We start from the raw sequence: 19,402 nt of genomic DNA, 5'->3' as shown, positions 1-19,402 counted from the left end.
GATCCAACCATTTCTCCCCACCCTGCCCCAGCTTCAGGAGGAATCGGACGGAGCCGCGCTTGCGTCCTCCCGCCCGTGCCCCGGGACGGGCCAGGCAAGAGCCGAGTGCGAGGCAAGCCACAAAGGCAGCAGCCTCCTGTCCTCCCCCACCTAATAAATAACAGCAGCTTAAGCGTAAGAACACAACGGACGAACCCACCCAGCCCCCTCGCCTCGTTGGGCCAGGGCTCACGCAGCCACCCAGCCGGGGGTCGCCCCACCCCTCCGAACAGCGGCCCGATCTGTGCTCCCCTCCCCGCTCAGACAGGAGCCTTTCAAAGGGACAGAGATAGCCCAGGGCTCTCTGGAGCCACATGAAGCGGGGTGAAGGTGACTGGCTCAAGATGGATGTGCTGGGCTCCCCGTCCCCCCACCACGCACAGCACTAGCCCCAGCCCACGCAGGACACTGGAGGGGCCTCACCAGTGATACCCAACTCTCTCTACCCACGGGCTGATCTGAGAATTTCAGGACCAGAGACGGGCCATAGGCACGCACGGCTAACCACATAAAATGAAAGAAAAATGTAAATACAGGCCTTGGTTGACAAGGGAAGGAGGAGCATTTCTATTGTCTGACGAAGTTTGTAAATGGACATTAGCCCCCAGGTGTGTCACTCTCGAACAGGAGAGGGGACAGCAGTGATCTTGGGCAAGATTTGTGAGCGGTCAGGGCAAGGCGGACACCCTGGTGAAGATGCTCATCCAGCAGGCAATTGGGATGTTGAGTTTTTCGCAATCTTCCTGGTGGAAAACCCAGGTTGGCAGAGGGACGTTGGTCCGAACATAGTTAAAAGATTGCCTGAATCTAGCCGTCCATCCCGAACCTGGTCAGCATATTAAGCTCAGAAAGCTGGGAATGGAAGACAGGGAATGGATCACTTGGTGATTCCCTGTTCTGTTCGTTCCCTCTGGGGCACCCTCCAGCACTGGCCACTGCCAGAGGACAGGACACTGGCCTAGACTAACCTTTGGTCTGACCCAGTCTGGCCGTTCTTCTGCTATCACAAAGACCCACTGCTCTGAATTTTGCCAAGACAGCTGAGCGCTGGAGCCTTACAATCGACAACTGACTCAAGAATGTTCTTTGCTTGAGAAGGGCGAGGTCCCTCGGGCACAGACAAACGGATGGTGAATAAAAGCAAATGCTCTGGGATTTTAATTCTCGCTCAGGTGATGTAGGAATTCTTGCCTCGTCTTCATCTGACTGTCACCGGTCGCAACAACGCGCAATGTGGGGAAGTGAAACATCCTTTTAAGTCGCTCGGAAAGGCACACGCTTCTTCAAAGAACTCCCCGGCCTGGCTTGCACGGCCTCAGCACAGCCCACTGAGGGAATTCAAGTGACCAGTCATATCATACAGAGACGCTACCTGGGACAGCCTTCGTAAATTCCAGGGCCTCACAAGCTTGGGCTTGTGGTTGGAAAGAAAGTCCATTATTTCTTCCTAAAGGGCACAAAACCTCTCTCCGACGCGCCTTCTATTCGCAAGCGAATGCCGCCGGGCTGCAAGAGGTCCCCATATTCGGCTGAAAGGACTGGTAAGACAGCTTGGGAAAGACAATGCTGCAAGCTAGAAGCTGAGCGTATGGAGGTCGCTGAGCTCATCATGGTACAGTAGACTCTCGTTACGAACCCCGACGCTGAACAAATCGTTACGGTTCTTTCAAAAATTTACAGCTGAACATCAACTTAAGAGAGCTTTGAAACGTCACTGTGCAGGAGAAAAACGATGCTTCCCTGGATTGTTTTAGGGGTTTACTTTTAACCCAGCACTGTCCTGTATTTGCGTGGGGGGGTGGGTGTGGGAGCGCGCGCTGCCTGATTGCGTAGTTCCGGTTCCCCTGAGGTGTGCGGCTGACTGGTCAGTTAGTAACTCTGAGCTTCTGCTGTAACTTGGTTTTTCCAAGTCCTGACACAACTCACCGCATAGGACAGTCTGGTGAACGATGCAGTGAAGTGTATTTAAAGAAAGGCGTATCGCTCTGAAACATGGGGCAATGCCCGTCTCTCTCTCTGTCACGGAGGGCCCTCTGTCTGTACAAGACAGACAGTTTGGTTTAGCTCTGCAGAAAGTTGGTTTTTTTCCCTCCCAAAAAAGCCTTTTACCTTTTCAAAAAGGCTCTCTCCTGTGGGGTAGGTTTCAGCACAAAAATTCTTCCTCGAAAATTTCCCCATCGCAAATTCCAGCAAACAGCGATAGCCGGGCAGCGTCACTTCAATCGCTCAGTTCGTCCACAGCCAGAGACGGGTGTTTGGCATTTTGTAAATCGGAAAGCAGTGCTGACAAACCATCCTCAAATTACCCCGTCTTTGCACTGCCGTGGCTTCAGACAGGGGAACCTGCTTCTTACGGTTCACAAGGTCACCTGTGTTTTCACCTCCGGCACAAGGCTCCCCCGCATGTCCAGCGTGCACTGCCCAAGCTCGGCAGCCAGGAAAGGCCTTTTCTTTTGTGCGAGTTCCCACGTTCTCTGAAGAGAAGCAGCTGCTGCTTTTCCCTGCAGTTGCTGATGGGGCGAGAAGGACATTTGAAGTGCAATCCAAAGCCTGCAGATTTTCCATTTTCTCATGTCTTACAACACGGCCGGAAGGACAGGCCACGTCCACATTACCCTGATTCAATGTGGCGACCTTCCGGACAGACACAGCAGTTCGGCATGTTAAACACACAGGTTTGGGCTTTAGACAAGCCGGCGTAATAAAGAGAAAAGCCCCCCGTTCAGTTGGGGTTCAAAGCTCAGTTTCCCCTGCTGACTTGGTGATGTTTACACCCAGCCGCATTCGTTTGCGGCTCCGTTTCCATCGCTAACGAGAAACCGGGCGGCAGCCGTGCGCTGTTCAGCGGACGCTCTCGCCAGAATGTCAGGCCGGTAAGTCGCTTGCTAAGGCAGCACATCATGGATTGTGAATTCAATTACACTCTTTTTGTAAGGCGAGCTGGGGGGCCACATTTGGCCTGGGGGCCGTCTGTTGAGTATCACCAGTTTGGCAGTTACAGCAGGAGGGCCGTCTGGGTCGTGCAATGGTTTGGGCCGAGATTAGGAGAGCGCGACCGGGGCCGCAGCCCAGCGGCTGTACGCGGGGGCCAGGGGTCACTGCTGCCAGAGGCGGCGAGAGGGATGGGGAAGGGGTGCAGGCCGGGGGCGGCACGAGGGCAAAGCAGGCGGGCTCTGGCTGCTCAAGGAGTCTTTGTGCCACTGTCTCCACCTTCAAATCCAACCCTGCAGCCGTGGGCCGGAGTCAGCGACGGCTGCCAATTGCTCCAGCTAGACAGATTCTGTCCAGGGCGAGCCCCTCTCAACCCGCTGAGGGCCATTAGTGCCAGCGGTGGACAGGAGCCCCAAAGGGGCCAGACAAAAACCAGAGGCCGTTAACATTCAGAGCACGAGGTGATTTAGGAGCCCAGATCCTATTGGCTTTCAACAGGCCTTTGGAGCTTGTTACTTCGGCACTCTTGAAAATTTGACCCTTGGTCTGGACCCAGCGGGGCCGGATTCGAACCGGCCCCCTCGAGGGGAAGCTGCTGTTGGCACGTTATCCCGGCTCTGGTTGTGGCTCAGCCAGCCTGGACTTTCCTGCCCGGTATGTGGCTTGGTTTGAGATGCAGATGTGCCATTATGCTGCCGTGGGGTTGTGAACCCCAGATGTCCACGCCCACCCAAGGAATTCAGCGCACGAGCCGCAGAGCCCGAGGGAACCTCCCGCAGGAGCTGGGACTAAACCCAATGGCAGAGCCGGCTCCTGCCACGGACACTTCAATGGTCCAGTATTAAGCTTACAGTATTTCAAAGGGGACGCGCCGTCTGCCCAGCCCCGACTGTCTGTTACACCAGAACGTCACGCCGCCCGGGGCAGGGGAGAGTTCGCAAGCACAGTGCTCGGGAGCGCAACGGCCGGCTGGCGGAAAAGCAGCGAGAGAAGGTGGAGCCCAGGATATGGCGGAGACAGACCCCAGCTTCAAAAGCAAAACCAGTGTAACAGAAATCCAAGCCCAGCCTCGACCGCCCGGCAAGCCGCTCGCTGGGGGGAACCGCTCACGAGCTCCCCTGCGTGACAAGCGCCCTTTGGTTTGTGACAGGCAAACCCCGTCTCCACGCTGTCCCCCAGGCTAAGAGACACCCCCCACCTACCCAGGGCAAAGCCCCAGCCTCGCTCCCAGCAATGGGGTAGCAGGAGACAACCCCAAATGAACCGTTTCACAAGGAGAACCCGCTCCCCCCTTGTCCTGGTGTTAACGCAGAGGGACTCTCCTACCCAGAGCAGCAATTAGCTACAGGAGGCTGGCCGGGGCCCCGTTACTTCATTCTTTGAAAGTCGTTACTGAGATGGGCCCGTAACAGCCTCAGGTTCGGGGGGGACGCGCAGCGGGCAGGGAGCGTCCGACAGAAGACACCGTGGCTGCATACAGTCAACGGGCAGTTTGCCACAGAGTCCCAGGGCTCGTGGGCCGAAGGGGCGGGCAGCGCACTGCTCGGAGAGGGTGCGCGCGGCTCGGGAAGCAGGGGGCTCAGCGAGCGAGGCACGTGGTCCTGGGAAGAGAAGAGAAAGTGCTTGAGCCCCGGAGGGTCCGACTGGCCACGGTCCAGCGCTGGGGAGACAGGAGGAGAGAAGTCAGTCTCGGCGGCCAACGTGCATGGCCAGGTCCCGGGGGGCTTAGGGGATTTGACAGCTGCCTGGGAGGTGGGGCAGGGGCTGACCCCTGGAGTAGGGCAGAGAGACATGCCCCAGCCTCTCCACCCCCCCAGCACCACGTGGGATCCAGGCCTGCCCCACTGCCAGGGGGCTGTGGAGGGGGTTCGCTCCACAGACCGCCAGCCCTTTGGGTCTGGACAACCCGGCCCCCCCAGGACACCACGGCTGAGCCAGCACGCATGGTGGCTTCTCAGCTCCCCCGCACCCTGCACCAGCTTACTTGCAGACAGATTCTTGGGGGCCTTCGCCCTTAGCAGCTGCACGGCTGCTTGCTCTGGGTTTGGGCCCCACGGGGCTGTCTCAGGTGGCGCAAGGAGGCGTCTCCGTACTGGATTCCTGAGCCCATCCTCTCGGGGTCCAGCTCACCTAGCCAGACAGAGCAGCACTCAGCATGGGGGGACACAACCGTCCCCTCCGCCACCTCCCCTCGCTCCCCCAGATTGCGTGGGGCTGGGAGGGAGGAATCTTTACCCAGACCCTTCTAGGCCAGCCGTGGGTACGCCTAGCCAGGCAACTCCTGGGTGTAGTCACTTAACAACAGACTCCAGACTAACTACCATCAAGGAGATCGATCCAAGGCGGGCTGGGAGAGCAAACACCCTGCCGGCACCAGAGAAACCCTGCCCCGGACTGCAGGGGGCATGGGGCAGCTGAGCACCCCTGGAGAACTGGGCCATACCCACATCTCCTGCCCTACTTCAGGACATGACTGGGGGCCCCTGGTCTCAGCCAGAGCCCGGACCATAATCTGTCTCTATCACTCATTATTAATTATTATTGGAAACTGGTTTCCCTTCCTGGTCGAGATGTTCAGGCTGGAAATGCTCAACGGGGAAGCATGGGGCTGTGTCACGCCCCTCGGTGCCCCCTGCCATCTCCAGCTTTCGTACCTGAGTCAATTTTGTTTAGTATGGTCCTGGCACATTTTAAGAAAGCTTCTTCTACGTTCTCCCCGGTCAGCGCGCTGGTCTCCAGGAACATGAGTTCTGCCGAGGCGAAGAGAGAAACGGCAGGAAGGTAACCGGGGTGCGGCTCACAGCACGATTCGCCTCAGCCCACACGCTAAGCACGGGACATCCCCAGCTGGGTATCCCGAGACAACGCAACTCCTCGCTCGGGATCCAGCCCCGCCAACACACAGAAGAGAGCAGATCGCTCTGCAGCGGGACCTGCAGGGCACGGTCCGTCCTCGCTTCTCATACCCTGGGCAGCCTGTGTGGAGTGGGGCCCGATCCAGCGCCACCCACTGAACACACGAAATCCGGTGCTTCCAGTCTGACACCGTGCTCTAGCCACGGAGTCCGAGCGCCCCCTCCTGGCCAAACAGCACCAGTGCCGGGGAGCCATTCCAGCAGCTCTTCCGCGGTTTTCATCTAGCGCCCTTGGCCCCGGGGCTCTGCGGAGCTCAGTCGCCCACCCCGGGGGTCCAAACACAGCTGCCGCCCTCCCCCCGCAGCGCTCAGCAACAAAGGAGCACCCTGCCTCCAAGGGATGCTTAAGGAGGCAGGACGGGATTGGGGCAGTACCCCAGGGCTGATGACCCCTTTCGGGGGCCATGGGATTTTAATGCTGGCATGGCAAGGACTGCGGTGTTACCGCTCATGGGAAAGACAGCTCCTGGTAGCAACACCGCACCCACCAGCACCCACTCTGGGGCCAGCCCAGACTGCCAGGGGAGAGCACTCCCTGCCAAGCCCCCCGCCCCCTAGCACTGCCCTGGGGCCAGCCCTGCCTGCCCCCACACCACTTCCATAGTTCCTTACCCTGCTGGACCTGGCCTGGCTGCGGGACGCTTTCACACCACTAAGCCCTGGTGCCATGGCAAAGCAGGTAGGGGACAGGAACATCCCCAAGGAACACCCCCACCCCACATGGAAAGGGCAAGGCAGGACCATGTGAGAGTCAAAACTAACGAGCCCCCAGACCAGCCCCTACCCGGGCCCCGGCTTGGTACCGTTCTCTTGTGCGAAGCGGGAGGCTTCCAGGAAGGTCACTTCCCGGTCCGCATCCAGGTCCTTCTTGTTCCCGCAGAGGATGATGACGATGCTGGGGCTGGCGAGGGTCCGGGCGTCCGTCAGCCAGTTGGTCAGCGCGTTGTACGTCTCCCGGCTGCAACACAGGACAGAGGGGGCAGCAGGGGGCATCCGGCAACCGGGCACTTCTCGCAAATCCCAGATTAGGGGCTGCCTAGGCCCTGCTCTTCTCAACCCATTTATAAGACTCGTGTCCATCTCCCCACCACAGGGGGTTGCTTGACGCCTGCCAGAGGGGTTGGCCGAGCAGGGCACTCCCTGTGCGATGCCCGCTCCTGGCACGGACCTCGGCCGCGGGCTGAGCAGACCCGGAGGGCATTCCTACGTGGCGAAGTCGAGGGGCAGAACAGAACCAATTCAGCTCAGCCGCTATGATGGGACCGGACCAGCTCGCTGGGGCAGATGCTCAGGCCAGAACAAGGGGAGCTTGTTCTGTTTCCATTTCGCAGGCTTTAATCTAGTTCTGTTTGGAAACCCGCCCTGTTCCTGGCAGCCCCAAGTGAGGAGGGGGCCCCAGGGCATCGCTCCGAACGCCAGCCGGGAGAGGAGCCGCCAAGGACACCCACCTGGTGATGTCGTACACCAGCAGGGCCCCGGCAGCACCGCGATAGTAGCTCCGAGTCACCGACCTAGAGGGCGAGGAGAGAGACCGAGTGATCAGCAGGGCCAGGAGCCCACTGGGAACCGCGGGTCTATTTCGGGTCAGCTCCACATGAGGCCGGCCGGGGACATGCTGGTAGAACAGGCCTGTGGGACAGGGGGCGGGGGAAGGCATCGGGCGGCTGGGTAATGGAGGAGCCAAAGGGACAAGCATGGTACGAGGCGGGAGTCTGGCGGCCACCCCGGCACGGACAGGGCCAGCGTGGCTGGCTCCTCTTAGACACTGACCAACCTGCCCCACAGATCCATCTCAGACTGGAGCAGCCATCCATCACCCCTGGCTGAGGGGGTCTCATTCCCTGAGCCTGCCAGTGCTGCCTAGAGGGGAAAGGCCTCTTGGGCCCGCCAGCCCCTCACCCCAAGGACAGGTCAGAGCCGGTGCCCCCAGAGGGGAATGTCCTGCATTCTGGGACCCAGCATCTGACCGGAAAGGCCCCACACCCCAAGACCAACGGAAAGGCTGTCTCCAGCTGTCCTTGCCATCGTCCGAACTCCTCATGCCCTGGGGAGACTCCAGAGGAGCAGAAACCCTGCTGCCGCACCCCTGGACCCGAGCCGCAGCCCCAAGATCAAGCTGACTCCGGGACTCAGGGCTTTTAAAATCACACACGGAAAGATACAAGCAGCCAAGAGTTAGGTGGCGGCGTGGCAGCATGGCCTATTGGGCAGGACACTGGGCTGGGAGTCAGGACACCTTGGTTCAGTCCCAGCTCTGCCATTGACCTGCCATGTAACCTTGGACAAGTCCCCACTCCTCTGTGCCTCAGTGTCCCCCCACCCTGTCTGGGTCTTGCCTGTTTGTCCCGTAACCTCTGCAGGGCAGGGACCGGGCACACCGGAGGTCCCCAATCCCGGTAGGGGTCCTTGAAGAGCTGCAGTAATGCCAGAGCTGAAATATGGTCTCGGCTCCAGGACTAAAGCTAAGTTCAGCATCCCTCTCCGTGTCCTGTGTTACACCGGTGTGGAGCGTTGTGCTCTGCTGGTAACCACCTGCCATGTCCCACCCCAGAGGTGGCTGCACCTCCATGGATGTGGGAAAGCGATCCTTGTAAATCTCTGATTCCGCTTAACTCCTGCGGCTGCTTTTACACACGCGAGACACCCCTTTTGCAGGCTTCTGGGACGTCAGGCAATATTTTACCCAGTCTCCAGATGTAGCCTGGAAAGCTGGCTGCTATGGCACACCTTCCATGGATGTTACCCCACAGACCTTTCAGATGGTCATTCGCTGGATGGGTGGTTTTTTACCTAAACCGTTCTTGTCCCGCCGTATCCCAGATCTGCAGTTTCACCGTTTTCCCACCGACGTTAACCACCTTCGACCCAAACTCCACTCCGATCGTGTGGTTGGAATCCTGCTTGACTGGAGAAGGGAGAGATCCCAAATCAGTGACTTACTGAGAAGGCCCCTGGTCAGTTAGGGATCAGCTACAACACGTAGCCGCTCCGGAACCAGGAGCTTCCAGTCCAAGTGCTGATACCCGAGAGCCCCAAGCGATCTGCAATTGCTTCACTCTGATTCCTGCGCAGACTGGAGACTCCAGGTGTTGCAGAGCGACATGCCGGTGCCCCTCACTCCCCACCCGCAGCCCCCTGCTAGCCCAGCCTTGGGCTCCCCCCAGCTCTGCCGGTGCCCCTCACTCCCCATCCGCAGCCCCTGCTACCCCGGCCCTGGGCTCCCCCCCCACCCCCACAGCTCTGCCGGTGCCCCTCACTCCCGACCCGCAGCCCAGCCCTGGGCTCCTGCCCTTAAGCGCACACAGCAGCCTAAGGCACAAAGAAAACTGCATCTTTTCTGTTGTTGTTCAAGGCAGCGCCAGAGGCAAAGGAGAGGATTTAGTGGAGCCTCCCCGGCCCCCGAGCCTCCCCCAACCTGCTGCGACTTCTCCAGCAGCAGGTGGAAGCAGGCAGCCCCACGTCGGGCTCCTGCTCAGAGGGGCTTGTAGCGCACTCCATGCAGCGGCGGCGCCGGCTACTGCGCCGGCCGTAAAACCAGCCGCCCCCCCAAAACTGCAGGTCCAGTACCCTGCTGTCCCGAGAGGAGGCCGGCACGCCGAGAGACCTGCTTTTGCTTCCCCGCTGCTGGAAAATGCGCCGGATTGAGCCAATTTTGCGGCTTTGGTACAGCCTGTGAAAACAGGGCTTTAGGCGTGGCGGCACGGAGGGTTCTGATCCAGAGCTGCCATGCAATCTCCCAGCCTGCGCCAAGCCCCGCACAAGCCATGTCACCGCAGCAGAAAGCGTCCCCAACGAAACAGACACCACAGCACCCCACCGCGGGAGCTTCAAAATCGAACGCAGGCAGCTGGCGTAACCCAGCACAAGCCTGCTCACACGTGGCTAAAGAAGCCGCAGAGATGGCGCGTCAACAACTAACCGGTTGGCACTGGGGTGTGTCTGCACCCACACCACAACGCACCCTTTTCGTTGCCTTGGCACGGTTAAGCTAGTACACAACAGTGTGTGAAAATCAAGCACCAGACGGATTCTTTACCAACATAGGAAGCCCCTTTGGAATACAATTTTGTAATTTGTGAACACACGGAGGAAGCCAGGGCTGTGCAAAGACATCTGCGATGAAAACCACAAAGCAGGAGGGGTTTCACCTTTGATTTCGTTAGGCTAGTCGAGCCATTTCCATTTTCCCATTCAGAAAAAAATGTTAAAATAGGAAGCGGGTTTTCAAGAAGGCTGAAGTTTAAAAATGTCATAATAAAAAAAACTCCATCACAGCTTTGAAGTTTCACACGTTTGGATGTGGAAACTCCCACTCTTTCATCAGAGTTTCTTTGGTAAAAGGCAAGTTTTGGGAGCTGAAGGACAGACCAGAATGCAAATTCAATGGTCTTTCTGGCAACAATTGTACAGCGGAATCTTCCCTTTTGGACAAGCTCCAGAGGGTCTCGGATCTTAGGAAACACACCGGAGCAAAAGAGAAATGAGTTCATCTAAACAACGACACTGGCAACAGGAACAGGGCTACTTACATTTATTCTCTATAAACTGATGCAGGAGACAGGACTTCCCAGTACCGGCACTTCCTATCACAAGGAACTTGAAGAGGAAATCTGAAGAACAAAATAAGCACGATTGTGACCCTCGCACGTGAGGAAGGGGGCTGGGGAGGTTTACAAAAAGCAGAGCATCTTCTCTACCAGTCTTTAGAAATGTGCACCGAGGAACATTACGTGCAATGCTCCCCGGCGTCAAACTCCCCATGTGACTTTGGCACGTCACCTCATTTCCCGGGCCGCAGTAAAAGGGATAGTGACGCTTCCTTTGGCCCATCTTTGTCTCATTAGACTAAGCACGCTGAGGAAGAGACAGTCTCGTCCTAGGTGTATATACAGCGCCCGGGGCAAAGGGAGCCTGATCTCAGCTTGGCATCTTTTGGCACTGCTGTTAGCTTACTAAAGCATTATTTGCACCCCATTCGGCGTTAGCCAGCTCCCTTATGCTCACGCTGGGGCAGGAATACCCGATCAGCACACTGCAACGATCGCCAGCAGCCAGGAGTGCACACAATTATGACGACTCAGGAGCAGCCTGAGAGCAGAGACAGGACACTGCTCAGCCCAGAGAGTGGCCCCCAGGGGTTAGGGGCTGGAGCCTGCCAGGTTCCACTGCAATGCAGAGCATGTGAAGTCACAGGTTCAAATCCCCTACAAGTCTTACTGGCAGGAGGTGAGGCTATTACAGAATTAGAAGGCGTTCACAGGAGGCCAGTCAGAACAATCAAAGGCCTGGACCAACAGTCCTGTGAAGACAGTGGGACTGGTTACCTTAGAAAGGAGACAAGCCAGGGGGGGTGTGATAAATTGGCCAGGTCTCGAGAAGGGAGACCAGGAGCTTCCGTTCGCATTGGCCGGTAACTCAAGAACAACAGGACTCCAATGTGATTCAATGGTGGGAAATGCACAGCTGGCCAAAGGACAGACTTTTTCCACGCACCACGGTTGGACTATGGAACTCATTGCCACATGAAGTTGCTGAGGCCAAGAACTTAGGAAGGTAAAAAGCGTCTGGACTTTTATATGCATAACAAGAAGAGCCAGAATCGTTCTAGTTAATGAACAGTTTTAGAAGGGTCATTAACCCTCCTTCTACTTCAGGGCTTAAGCAAGCAAACTGTTAGAAACCAGCATGGGACATAACATGGGGGCAGATTATCCCATGGCTGCTGCTGTCCTTGAAGCACCTAGCACCAACCACTGTCAGAGCCGGAATGCAGGCCAAGACAGGCTCAGGGCTGCTCCAGCCCGGCAGCTCCTCCGTAAGCCGCTGCTGTGCCCAGCTGGAGCCAGGCTGCCCAGCACCGCGGGTTGGATCCCTGTACAGCAGCAGGCAGGGGAAGCCAAGCCCTTGGCCGTTCCCCAGGGCTAAACGCACTGTGCAAACACCTCAGGGGCAGAGGGGAAGCACAGAAACAAAGCATGTGTTCAAATGAGACCAACGGACTTCCCAGAGTGCGTCGCAGCGTGTCCCTCCCCCCCCACCCCAGCAGGTGGGCACCGGACAGAACGTACCGTATACCCCGCCGCCCCCGAAAGCCTCCCATTACAGCAGCCTCCAGAGATCTCTTGGGCTGAAGTCCCGGACGCTCCCCCCAGCCACCGGCCAGAGCCGGTTCCTTCTGGTGTGGCACGAGGCGCGATCTCCAGCTCGGATTCCAACCCGTCCCCAGTGGCACGACGGTAAAGCCTAGAGACCCCCCCCCTTCTGCGGGGTGCCCCACAGACAGAGAAAGGCCTTGTCCCCATGCAGAGGAAGAAGCCAAACAGCGAATGGGCCTTTATTTGGTGGGGATGAGCGCCACAGAAAGGGCAGGAGGTCGATTTTCTGACTTGCCAGGCACATCTACGCTTAAGCCACTAAGAGCACCATGCTGACGGGAGGGGCTCTCCCTGTCTGCACGGGGTCAGGTTGGCGTAACTCCGTCTCTCAGGGGGTGGATTTTCCACACGACACCGACGTACACGCCCAGCGTAGACCAGCCTGCAGACCCCTGTGTGTGCACGTTGGTTTTAAGTCCCCCACACCGGCGCTTTGTTTATGAATCGAACGTCTCCTTTCATTGAACAGAGGCACGTTTGGAAGAATTTGCAAGCAAGAGGCATTGCATCGAAGCCCATATTAGTGCTACTCGCCTGGTGGGTCACAACCGGGGGGCATAAGGCAGTGACAATTCTGGTCCAATGGAAGCCACAAAACCCTCTCTCCACCCCTCCCCATACACCTTTCCCCTTCCAGGGCAAGTCTTTGCCCTGAGAATTACAGAGACTTATTCTCATTGGCACACTTTTGGCGTCAGACGAGGGGCTGCCAAGCAGAGCAGGCTGACGAACACCACTCCATACGATACACGGAGCATTCCTTGCTTGTGAAGACTCCCGCGACAAATTACCACCTACCCAGGTATTCACACCATTTGGATCTGGGGACCGCGATTTCACTCCTCACCTGGGTAACCGCTCGATTAAGAGCACATTGGGGGGGAAGGCATCGGTACTTGTATGGCCCCGTGACAGTGTTATCTGAGCACCTCAATCTTTAACACTCACCCATTGGTAGGAAAGCATTTTACAAGTGGGGAAACTGAGGCAGGGGCTCGCTCAAGGTCACAGAAGGAGTGTGTCCCTCTCTCGTCACTGTTCCCAAGTCAGGCTGTTTGTTTAGTCTCAGCTCAGCAGGAGGTTTCATGCCCCATTCCCTCTCTGGCATAGAAGCGCTGGGCACAGCCACATCAGCTCTGACCAGGCCTCCAGCCACGCCCATCACCTGTGTCCAACAAAGGCCAGCTCCTGACAGCTCAGAGGAAGGTGCACGAAACCCCGCAGGGAACAATGATGGAATAACGTACCGGGGAGGGGGAGAAGAGATGCTCCTTGTAAAGCCCTGATTTACAATCCTTTCTAAGAACAGCATCCTACCAATGACCCTGCGGAGGCTGCCGAGTGCACAGGACCCCAGTTGTGAGCCAAGAGACAACAGGCAGGTATAGCCAGGGGGAGATATCAGGAAATAACGAGACAATACAGGTCATGATCAGCTGTGGTGTCAGCCTACCAAACCGATCTACCCTACCCATAGAAGTGTCTAGTGTTCGGCAGAACCTCGCAGTGTTTGAACCACAAACGCCCTCACAACAAAAGCAGAAGTGTTCTCCCTGGTTCCCCTTCACTAGTTCAGCGAATCCATGGCCAGCAGGAACCATTGCAATCACAGAACCACCGGACTAGAAGGGATCTCAGTTAGTCATCTAGTCTGAGGCCGGGCTAAGTAATCTCATCTGACCCAGACCACAGGACTTCCCTGCATCAGTAGTTCCTCCTTGAACCAGAGCAGGTCTTTTAGAAAAAGATCCCAGCGTGATTTTAAAATGGCCAGTGATGGAGAATCCTAAGCTAAAAATCAATGCTAGCTCTGAGAGAAAGGCTTCTCCCATTAAGCAAAACCACCTCCCTTCAGTTATTTAGGTCCCATTATTACCTTGTTTACAAGGGAAATATTTGGGATGCTGTTTTCCCAGAAAGAGAAACCTCAAGCACTGGATGCTATCTCCCTATCTTAAAACCCCAGGACTCCGCCTGAAAGACAAACCTGGGCCCAGCAACCAGAAAGCCTTTGCCAGGTTTAAAGGGAACTCAGTTATCTTGATTTCTAGGCTGAGTGAGTTCAAAGTCGTTTCAGCCATTGCACCTGCCTCTCTGCCAACCGCGGTTTTATGTAAACACTTTTCAGGTGGCCCAGTCTGTGCTCTTGTGGAACGCAACACAAACACAAGCGCAGGTACTGAGGAAACCGCGCAAAGAGTGGAACGGATGATATGCAAAGTGCTGACCGATGCACAAAGAAAACCAAGTGAAAAGATTCCCCTGCTCTCCCCGTGAGTCAGGCCGGAAGAACAGTCAGCAAGACTTCCGACAAAGGTGGTTTTAAACAAACTCTTCATCCTTTCGAACGGCCCAGTAGCAAACGTCAGCGGTGGAGTCTACCCAGCTTTCCAATCGTGTTGGCTGGCGTGATTTTCTATTTATTTTACTGGCAGAGTGACACCAGCCCAAGCCCCAGTGTGGACACAGGTCACTCGGGGTACAGCTGTGCTGCTGTCGTGTAGACACCGACTACCGCAACGGAGGGTGTTCCTCCCCCCGCCGTTATCCCACCGCTCCGCAAGGCGGTAGCGAGGCTAGTGGAAGAATTCTTCCATTGACCGAGCGGCGTCTGCACCAGGGCCTAGTCAGCTCCTCTGAGGATTGTGAATTTTGCAAACCCCTGGGGGATGTAGCGAAGCTGACCTAACTTTGCAGTGTAGACTCCCCGTTATACCTGTAGAACGAACGCCCTTTGCCAGGCTGGAATAGCTGCGCCAACGCTAACAGGCTGGTTCGGCGTTAACTCACCGCTTTCGCTTTCCCGGGACCGCTAAAGCTGCCTCTTGTCTGTATGGACAAGGCCCCAGGCTTTATTTTGAATGCTAGCAGCAGCCTCGATGAGAGAGACAGGCACCCATGGCACGTGACGTGTTCCTAGGGGCGGCTGACTCCCGCGCGGGCCTGGACTGCACTGGAAGGTGGCATCGGCATAGCTCCATTGACAACTTTTCAGGGCAGCCCAGGCCTTCCTCCAAAGCACCTTAGTCTAATTCAGAACCAGAAACTTCGTGCAGAATAAGAACACCCACACGCGGAGCTACGGGGCAAGAACTCCCCGTGCATACAACCCGAGGAAGCCCAATGGTTGGGCTTGTCACACGGGCAGAGGCAGTGGAAAAGTCACATCTCTGTTCCTCCATTAGCACCCAGCCCTGCTGTCCTGGAGCACCCCCGGGTGCACACAGGGCCACTGAAACGCAGTCCCTGGAGTGGGGAAGAAAAGACCTCCCATTTGCTCAGCAGCCCGTGCGCCATGAACCCACCAGGGAAGGACGAATCCATCCCATGAGGGTTTGAACCTGGCACGCCCAGGGCTTGTTTGTGCACTGGGGGAGGGGGAAGGAGTTTGAATCTGAATGGTTAAAAGGCCAAGACACCCCCATTTGCCAACCCCAGTTTCAGCTCATGCAAGCCAGAGAGGGCGGCGGGCAGCCCAAGAGCAGATGGCAGGCTCCCCCAGGGCAGAAATTCACCACCCCTCATCTTCCCCACACCCCCCGCGTTCAGGGGACGCGCTTCTTCTCCTCTCATTGTTAAGCGACTGGCTCTGGGGTCAGCCTCCTCGACAGCTGGCACAAGAAGTGGTTTCCAGGAACGCACCCCCAGCTCCAGCCTGCGTAGTTGTGGGGCGATTAGCGCCCTGGGGGGTCATGCCGAGGGCAGGGCCTCTCCGCACCGGGGACTTTCCCACCCCCCTTCGCCCGGGCATCACACACAGACGCCAAAACAGGCCAATGACGCTCCTTCGGGGAGGATTTCTGAGGCCTGGGCAGCGTTGCCAGCCCTGAGCCAGGCCCCCGGCTGGCGCCCGGCACAGCCTGCAGGAGAATTTGGGGGGGGGGGGGAGGGGGAAATCGCAGTGGGTCAGCTTCAGCCCCGCAGCACTCCCCCATCCCCACACTCCCGACGCCCCTGTCCCCTCCCAGTGCCACTCCTCTCCTATTGCCCCCCCAGCCACACCCCTCCACCTACCGCAACCCCGCCGCCTGTCCTGCCCCTCAGTGCACCCCGACTGCATGCCATGCACCCCCGCCTTGCTTTAATACTCACCCAGATGGGCCAACCCCCCCCACACACAGAACCCCCCCGCCTGCGGCTCCAGCCCCTGCCCACAGCTCCCCCCTCCCCCCACCGCACCCTCCAGCCCTCCCCCACTGCACACAGCACTCCCCCCCACCGCACCCTCCAGCCCCCACCCCATGAGCACAGCTCCCCCCTCCCCCCACCGCACCCACCAGCCCCTCCCCCCACTGCACACAGCGCTCCCCCCCACCCCATGAGCACAGCTCCCCCCTTCCCCACCGCACCCTCCAGCCCCCTCCCCCTCGCACCCAGCTCCCCCCCCCGCACCCTCCAGCCACCGCACCCTCCCGCCCCCTCACACCCAGCTCCCCGCTCCCCCCCCCGCACCCTCCAGCCCCCTCCCCCTCGCACCCAGCTCCCCCCCCGCACCCTCCAGCCACCGCACCCAGCTCCCCGCTCCCCCCCCCGCACCCGCCAGCCCCCTCTCCCCCCACCGCGCCCTCCAGCCCCCCGCACAGCCCCCCCCGCTGACCGTAGCTCTCGGACATGGCTGGGGCTGGGGCGGCGACACCGGGCAGACCGAGCGCAGCGGGCGCGATATGGCGGCGCCCAGGATCCGCCAATATGGCGGCGCCCGCGGACCCGGCTGGGGGAGGCGCTTCCGGGTCCGTGCGCGCCCACGCCGGCGTGCGTCTGACGTCACTGGGAGGGGGGTGCAGGGGCGGGGCTTAGAGGGAAAGGCTGAGGGGTGGGCGGGGCTGGGAGCCAGGACTCCTGGGTTCTCTGGTGGCTCTGGGAGGGGAGTGGGGTCTAGTGGTTAGAGCGGGGGGGGGCTGGGAGCCAGGACTCCTGTGTTCTCTGGTGGCTCTGGGAGGGGAGTGGGGTCTAGTGGTGAGAGCAGGGGGGGCTGGGAGCCAGGACTCCTGGGTTCTCTGGTGGCTCTGGGAGGGGAGTGGGGTCTAGTGGTTAGAGCGGGGGGGGGGGGAGCTGGGAGCCAGGACTCCTGGGTTCTCTGGTGGCTCTGGGAGGGGAGTGGGGTCTAGTGGTTAGAGCGGGGGGGGGCTGGGAGCCAGGACTCCTGGGTTCTCTGGTGGCTCTGGGAGGGGAGTGGGGTCTAGTGGTGAGAGCAGGGGGGGGCTGGGAGCCAGGACTCCTGGGTTCTCTGGTGGCTCTGGGAGGGGAGTGGGGTCTAGTGGTTAGAGCGGGGGGGGGGCTGGGAGCCAGGACTCCTGGGTTCTCTGGTGGCTCTGGGAGGGGAGTGGGGTCTAGTGGTTAGAGCGGGGGGGGGGCTGGGAGCCAGGACTCCTGGGTTCTCTGGTGGCTCTGGGAGAGGAGTGGGGTCTAGTGGTGAGAGCAGGGGGGGGGCTGGGAGCCAGGACTCCTGGGTTCTCTGGTGGCTCTGGGAGAGGAGTGGGGTCTAGTGGTTAAAGCGGGGGGGGGGGCTGGGAGCCAGGACTCCTGGGTTCTCTGGTGGCTCGGGGTGGGGGTTTGGGATTGGGGCAGCTGGGGGTCACGCTGTGGGGCAGTGAGTGTAACCTGTTCCCGGGGCTGGGGGCTGCTGGGGGAAGGGGGGGCAGCGTGTTGGTGTCACGCTGCTTCCCCCAGTAGGTGGCTGGTTTGTGTCCCCAGAATTCAAGCCCCCACCCACACCCCCGACCCCCAAGGCATCAGGAGAGGAGGTGGCTCAATTCTGAGGCCCATCGGTCCCCCACAACTCCCCACCCCGTACCCTGCCGGGCCATATGCAGCTTCTCTGCCACCAGGGCTGGCTGCCCACGGCTCTTTCATTTCACCTGTTGCACCCGCCTTAGAGCCCGGCACCTCCTGTGTCCCACCACCGGGCACCTGGGGAGCCCCCAGGCAGGCCTGGCTCAGATCCCCAACACCTCCCCACAGCCTTGACTGCTCTGCCCCCTGCCACCCCCCGTTATTCATGGCTGTTTTCCAGTCCCACCCCCCACGGAGCTCAGCCCAGCCTGGGGCTCACCCTCGGGGGGCAAAATCGGCCACCCCAGCGCCGTCAGCCCGGGTGCAGGGGAACTCGCTGCAGGGCCGGGTTGCACCGTGGTGGGGGCATGTCGCAGTGGTGCATGGGGCAGGTGGCCCCGTGGTGGGGGCAGGTGGGGCATGTGCCCAGGCCTGAAATCGGCCTGCGGAGGCCGGTGTCCGTGTGACGGGAATGACCCCACACACCCAAGGCCTGCACCGAGGCTGCGAGTGCGAGGGGTGCCCTGCGCCCAGCGATTCCACCCGGGGAGCGTCCCTCCCCACCCCGGATTTGCTGCCGAGGGAAGGGGGGGTCGGGGAGCTAAGAGCCCCAGGAGCACGGGGGGGGGGGGGCAGCTTTGTGGGCTGCTTCCCCCAAGGTGTCAGAAGCTGGATCTAAGCAGCCCTGGTCTCCCCTTGCTGTCCCCCAGCTCTGGTGATGCCCCTCACCGGCAGCCCCCTGCCATGTTGTACTCTGAGAGTTGAGTGGGGCCTAGTGGACTGGGGGGGCTGGCAGGTTGGGTTCCTAGGAGGGGGCCCCCAGGCCCTCCCCCAGAGAGAGACAAGCTTAGCCTCAAGCTGGGAGAGAACCCAGGAGTCCTGGCTCCCAGCCCCGCCAGCTCTAACCCACAAGACCCCACTCTTCCCAGAGCCAGGGACGGAACCCAGGAGTCCTGCTGCCCAGACCCCTCCTCCCCACTCTAACCACTGGGCCCCACTCCTCCCAGAGCCGGGATTGGACCCAGGCATCCTGTTTCCCCGCTGCCCCTCGCTGCCCCCCCGGCACTGCGTGGGCACAGCGCTGAGACGCGCCCCAGAGCCCTGTGCTCGCATCCACAGGCCCCAGCAAGCCCTGACCCAGGGCGGGGGGGACGCAGGCCGGCTGGGCGCGGCAAGTCAGCGGGCGGCTGTACCATGGACTCCCTGTACCTGCCAAGCGAACACGCCCTCCCCGTGCCCGTGGGGCAACCCCACCTCTGCCAGCCAGTTCCTGGAACAGCTGCTGGGGGGGGCTCAGGTCGGGGGGGGCGGTTAATGGGGATGAAGAACTGGAGGCTCCCAGCACCCCCACCAAACCCCCATACCGCCTCTCTCCAGCCCAGGAAATAAAAACCAGGGGGCATCCAAGTTGTCTGATAGTTAGAGCAGTGGGATCTGGGAGCCAGGACTCCTGGGTTCTCTCCCAGCTCTGGGAGAGGAGTGGGGTCTAGTGGTTAGAGCTGGGGGGCTGGGAGCCAGGACTCCTGGGTTCTCTCCCGTGCACTGGGAGGGGAGTGGGGTCTAGTGGTTAGAACCAGGGAGGGTGGGAGC

General features: G+C 59.5%; 1 protein-coding gene across 2 annotated transcripts; it reads right to left on the bottom strand.

The window, feature by feature from the left end:
* Nucleotides 1–1,174: 1,174 nt before the first annotated feature.
* RAB4B (RAB4B, member RAS oncogene family) lies at nucleotides 1,175–16,734 on the bottom strand. Of its 2 annotated transcripts, none has more exons than XM_077840302.1 (8): nucleotides 16,638–16,734; nucleotides 10,415–10,495; nucleotides 8,676–8,790; nucleotides 7,334–7,396; nucleotides 6,689–6,843; nucleotides 5,625–5,720; nucleotides 4,955–5,100; nucleotides 1,175–4,630 (listed from the first exon to the last, which is right to left on the bottom strand). In XM_077840302.1, exons 1-7 carry the CDS (start codon nucleotides 16,651–16,653, stop codon nucleotides 4,985–4,987), a joined length of 642 nt encoding a protein of 213 aa, XP_077696428.1. In that variant the 5' UTR covers nucleotides 16,654–16,734; the 3' UTR covers nucleotides 1,175–4,630; nucleotides 4,955–4,984. The 2 variants fall into 2 exon arrangements, with proteins under 2 accessions (XP_077696428.1, XP_077696430.1); XM_077840304.1 differs by having other exon boundaries at nucleotides 1,175–4,571.
* Nucleotides 16,735–19,402: the final 2,668 nt, after the last annotated feature.

This window comes from Eretmochelys imbricata, chromosome 23 (assembly GCF_965152235.1).
Source record: "Eretmochelys imbricata isolate rEreImb1 chromosome 23, rEreImb1.hap1, whole genome shotgun sequence".
NCBI lineage: Eukaryota > Metazoa > Chordata > Testudines > Cheloniidae > Eretmochelys > Eretmochelys imbricata.
This window is presented reverse-complemented; position numbering and strand designations above follow the sequence as displayed.

Coding starts and splice junctions, on each gene's coding strand:
- RAB4B (XM_077840302.1), bottom strand. Junction 7,397..8,675: donor GCGGGACAAGAACGGTTTAG/GTAAAAAACCAC, acceptor CTCGCCCTCTAG/GTCGGTGACTCGGAGCTACT. Junction 6,844..7,333: donor CTGGTGTACGACATCACCAG/GTGGGTGTCCTT, acceptor CCTGTGTTGCAG/CCGGGAGACGTACAACGCGC.